General features: G+C 60.1%; 1 protein-coding gene across 1 annotated transcript in view; it reads right to left on the bottom strand.

The window, feature by feature from the left end:
• HDGFL2 (HDGF like 2) overlaps positions 1-4,879 on the bottom strand; it is a 20,163-nt gene that overhangs the window by 4,539 nt on the left and 10,745 nt on the right. Inside the window, exons 4-7 of the mRNA XM_045300058.1 lie at positions 3,117-3,320; positions 702-818; positions 519-587; positions 1-129 (exon numbers count right to left, since the gene is read on the bottom strand). Of these exons, the coding sequence (XP_045155993.1) occupies positions 1-129; positions 519-587; positions 702-818; positions 3,117-3,320 (519 nt within the window). The remainder of the gene's footprint in view (positions 130-518; positions 588-701; positions 819-3,116; positions 3,321-4,879) is intronic.

Here is a 4,879-nt window from a genome sequence, read left to right as displayed (position 1 = left end):
GGAGGAGGACGAGGACGAGGAGGAAGCCGACCTGGCCGCAGGCGCGGGCTGGTCCTTGGGCCCATCGGAGTCGGCGTCCGAGTCGGAGGCCACGGCCACCTTCTGCGGAGAGGCCGTGAGGGCGCGGGTCTGGGGGCCAGAGAAGCAGGTGGGCCCGAGCCGCCTGGCCCGAAGCCCCCTTCCCCAAACCCCAGGTCTCCTGCAGCTGCCTGGTCGCGATGGCGGTCCCCGGCCTGCCAGACCCTCGGCCACAGTGGCAGCTGCAACTTGGGGCTCCCCCGCGCGCTCACACTGATGCACGCAGGGCTCCTTCCTCGTTACGCCCCCCGCCCCCCAATTTCTGCCTCCAGAAGACGGTGGCCTGCGGCGACTGTGGCCGCCAAATGACGGCCATCCACATGCTCCGAGCCACGGCTGGGCGTTGAGGGCCGTTCTGCAGGCTGACCTGTGGCCCAAAGCCTCTTGGGGTTTCCCAGAGGTGGGCGTGGGTGCGCGCACAGAAAGCAAACGAACAATACCTTCTTCTTCCTCCCCACAGCGCCGCGCCTCGGGGGCCGGCCCACGGCCTTCTTCTCGGGTGTGAAGTCCTTGGACGGAGGGGCACGTGAGGTCGGGTCCTGCGGGCTCTCACCAGGGTCCCGCTCCCCGAGGGAGTGCCCAGCTGCCCCCACCACCCACTGAGGGTGTGCCCAGCTGCCCACCTGGTCGCTGGTCTTCTCAGACTCAGAAGAGCTTTCTGAGTTCTCCTCTTCGGACGGGGACATGCTGGCTTGGTCCAGGTCGCTGGAGGCCTTCCGGGCACGTTTCGACACGGACATCTGCAAGGGAGTAGTCTGGTCACCTCAGGGGGTGGGTAGACAGCGCCTGGCTCAGCCCCCACCTGGCTAGCTCACAGCCCAGGCGAAAGCTGGGCTCCCTGGGAGTTTTCTGGAGCTGGGGACCCTGCGGACAACCTGAGAAAAGCCAGGGATCCCTTCCCAGAAACACACACACACGTACACACACGCACATGCACGCGCGAAGCAGGTGCGTGGTGACGGCTGTCCAACCAGGTGAAGGCACAACTAACCATCACCAGCGGCTGTCACAGCAACTCTTGACTCGCGGGCGCCCTCTGTTGGCGGAAACTCAGAAGTGCACCCCGTGGGGCGTCCGAGGGCTGGTTTGTTTTTTTCATCCCAGTATAACATTTATAGCGGTTTCAGCTGTTTTCAGACATGAGAATGCATAATGTGGTACTCTTGATGTTCCCATCCTGCTAGTTCATCAAAGTCCAAACAATACGAACAAAACCGGCGTCATTTCCAAGGGTATGAAACCGGAGATCTTTTTTCCATGGAAACACCTTGCGGACCAGACTCTATAAAGCTGGTTGGGCCTTTGTCATCTACTTTTTTTTTTTTAAATCATTTTATTGGGGGCTCATACAGCTCTTTTCAAAATGCATCCATCCGTTGTGTCAAGCACATTTGTACATTTTTGCCACCATCATTTTCAAAACATTTGCTTTCTACTTCGGTCCTTGGCATCAGCTCCTTTTTTCCCCAAGGGCTGGTTTTGAAAGGTGGGTTGACAGACCTTTCTGCCGAGGTGTTTCTGAGGGGCTTCAAGCAGCGGCCCTTCGGTTCCCAGTCGAGCGATTCCCTGTCTGCAGCACCAGTGGGGAGGGGCAAGGGATAACAACCGCACGTGTGCACTGCCGGTTCTGTCCAAGTGCGCGCACGCGCCCATGTGGGGCACAGCAAGACCACAGAGATTCACATCCACCTGTGCATGTTCAGAACCGTGGCTCGCACCCTCCTGGCTGCAAGGTTGTTCTCTCCAGTTCCTGTGTGTGAGCGCTTCGACCAGCTTTGCAACGAGATGGTCGCACAAGTGCGTGCGTCGGCAAGAATGAAGAGCCCACCAGGTCTCCACCCGAAGAACTGGCTGACCGGGTCCCTCCTCTGTACCCAGATCTTGCTGACTGACTGCCCTCTGCTTCCTGATTTACCCCCCACCCCTGAGCGAGTCGTCCTGGGGGTGCAGTGGCTACGCGTTGGGTGGCTGGCCGCATGGACTGGTGGCAGTGGGTTTTCTCTCTGGGAACTGACCAGCAATGAATGTTGCTTTTCCAGCGAAAGCCTTTCCGTGACTTCCGACCACAGTGTTCTCTCAGACATGGTGGCTGGCTGATGCCACACGGGGAGGTGCGTCTCGGCGGCGTCGGTGCTCTCTGATGTGGTGTGGTCTTCCAGGCCATGTTTGCACGCCCACGTGTGCTTACGCATCTCATTGGGGGCACTGAGGTGCTTTCCATCCTTTGGCTCCTGGGCATTGTCCCATGACGAGCAGGGTGTGCCCATACCTCCAGGGCATTTCCCTAGGGCGTGCACCATGGACAGGGACTGCTGGACCACATGCATTTCTACTTCCGGCTACTGAAGGCAGCGCCACGCTGTTTCCCACTGCGCTTGCACCCTCGTACCAGCTATGGAGGAGGGTCTGGTCTCTCCACACCCTCATCGACATTTGCTGCCTTCTGTTTCTTGAACTTAGCTGTTAAGGATGGCGCACTAAGTATTCAGAAGCCGCCAGAGGCACAGGAGAGGCCAGAGGACCTGCGCAGTTACGGGAGCATCATTCCTGAGCCCCCGAAGGGTGGAGACTACCCAGGTGTCCGGGGAAACCAACTCTGGTCTCACCGCAGATGACGGAAGCTCCACTGCACACAACATGTGAGTGAACCCTGGAAACATCAGACACAGTGAAAAAAGGCGCGCGCGCACATGCGCGCGTACACTCCGAGTCCCTTTCCATAAAAGCTCCAGAGCAGACAGATCTGTGGATAGTGCGTGGGTCAGTGGCTGCCTAGGGCTTGGAGGCAGCAGGGATGGCCTGTGACTGCCCCGGGATGTGGCGTCCCTTCCGGGTCCCTTCCGGCATGATGGTAGTGTTCTGGACTGGGAGAGCGGCAACGTGAGATTGGTGGTGCCGGAAAGAGATCTCGAGTGTGTTTAAGACGCACGCGTGTGCGTCTTGGGCATGGCAGACTGCCGGATGTGAGCGAGCGTGTGGGAAGGCAAGACCAGGCCTCCTCGGTCCCCAACCGCCCCCGGAAGTAAGCCCTGCCCTACCTTCAAAGCCGGGGCCTTCCGCTTGAGGCCGCCGCTGTGGTCGCTGCTCTTGCCCGAGTCCGAGCCACTCTCCATCCTGTCACTGGCAGCGGAAGTGGCCACGGCGGTCACAGCCATGACCCCCCGGCCCTCCCCATCCTCGTCGGCGTCACTCCCACCCACGGCGTCGGCGTCAGGGGCTTCGCTGTCTGAGGAGCTCACGGGCTGTGGAGTAGAAGCCGAGAGTCGCCGTGTGGCTCAGAGCTGACCCTGAGCCCTGCCCCCACCGGCTATGCAGATGCAGGAAACCGAGGCCTGGGTGAGACTTTAATGGGAGGGGCTGGCAACTCCATCAGGTCTGGATCTTGGGCAAGTGACTTAGCCTCCCCGTGCCTCAGTTTCCACAGTGTGAGTGGGGTGTGTGCGCGCCTCCCAACAGCTCAGGTGCAGAGTGACAGCCTGGCACCCGGCACGGCTACACCAGACTCGCAAGCCGAGCACACTCTTCAATGACGGCTAACAGGAAAGACGGAGGTTCAAAACCGTCCGAGTCCATTGCAGACAGATGGGCAAGCACAACGCCGCCAAGCCCATTTCTGCAAGGGGATCGTGAGCCAGCGCGGCTGTCCTGGGTTAGAGGGGAATGCGGCTCGGAAAAGTTCCGGCAGCTGTTTTTTCAGAAGGCTGGCAGCCAAGTGCCTGAAGCCTGGGCACTGGCATCCCTTTGCCACAGAGGCCGTCACGCATGTGCTTCCATGAAAACGTGCTCAACCCAAGAAGCTAGACAAGGAAGACACGCAGTGACCGGCTCCAATGATGGGCGGGTCCACAACAGAGGCCGCCCAGACACTGACCGTGGAGCGGCAGTGGCTTAGAGCTTGGGGCGGGAGGGTGAGGAGTAAAGGGCTAATGAAAATACTCCGTCTGCTACAACCCTGAGACCGGTCCCTGGCAAGGGAAACCCAGAGGTGGTTGAGGGGCTGCCAATGGGCCAGCTGAACCAGAACGCATGGGAAATGTTGATCTCAAAACCCTGATCTGCTCTGTAAGCTGTTACCCACCCAACTTACGGTAAGACGTTTAAACCTCAAAACTGCTCTGGAACCGGGCAGTGGCGATGGCCACACAATCACTGACCAGAACGCTCTAAAACAGTAAAATGGGGGCCTTTTCCGTCATTCGTCACTTACTTGCCATAAAAGTGTTTTCAGAAGACCAGACCCTTGCCCAAGGAAGCCACCGTGTCTGGGTGACTGGGAAACTCGCAAAGGGGCAGAGACTGTGGGGATCTCTTCCCAGGCCTGACAGCCCCAAGCAGGGAGCAGAGGGCGGGAGGGAGGGCAGGCAGAGAGGCCCCAGCCAGGCTGATGCCTCCCAGCTGCACACTGGGGGAGGGCAGGCCTCAGGGGCGCCACCGAGTGGACAGAGCTGTAGGATGGGAGAGCTGGGCGCTCGGTCCAGGCTGGGAAGGGAGACTGGGCAAAGGTGGGCCCTCCCTCCAAGATCGCTCTGCTATGAAGCCCCCGTGTCCCACCTCCTGTCCTCCCCCCACTCCCCCCCCTAGGCTCCCAGATGCACAGGGCCCGGCCGCCAGCAGGCCCTGCCAGGGATCTGAGGAGACTACAGCTAAGAGTCTGTGGAGCCAAGCCCCACAGACTGTTGTGGACCCTGGGGGAAGGAGTCCCTGTTCACAGCCAGACCCATCACACCTTCCCCCAGGTGCTGGGACAGCCCAAAGCCTCTCCTGAGGAGTGGAGAAGGAAGACACAGCCATTCAGAGAGAG

The sequence above is a fragment of the Echinops telfairi genome, unplaced genomic scaffold, assembly GCF_000313985.2.
Source record: "Echinops telfairi isolate 266 unplaced genomic scaffold, ASM31398v2 ScPeMD7_7459;HRSCAF=8497, whole genome shotgun sequence".
NCBI classification, from domain to species: Eukaryota; Metazoa; Chordata; class Mammalia; order Afrosoricida; family Tenrecidae; genus Echinops; species Echinops telfairi.
Note: the sequence above shows the minus strand (reverse complement) of the source record. Positions and strands in the feature narration are given on the sequence as shown.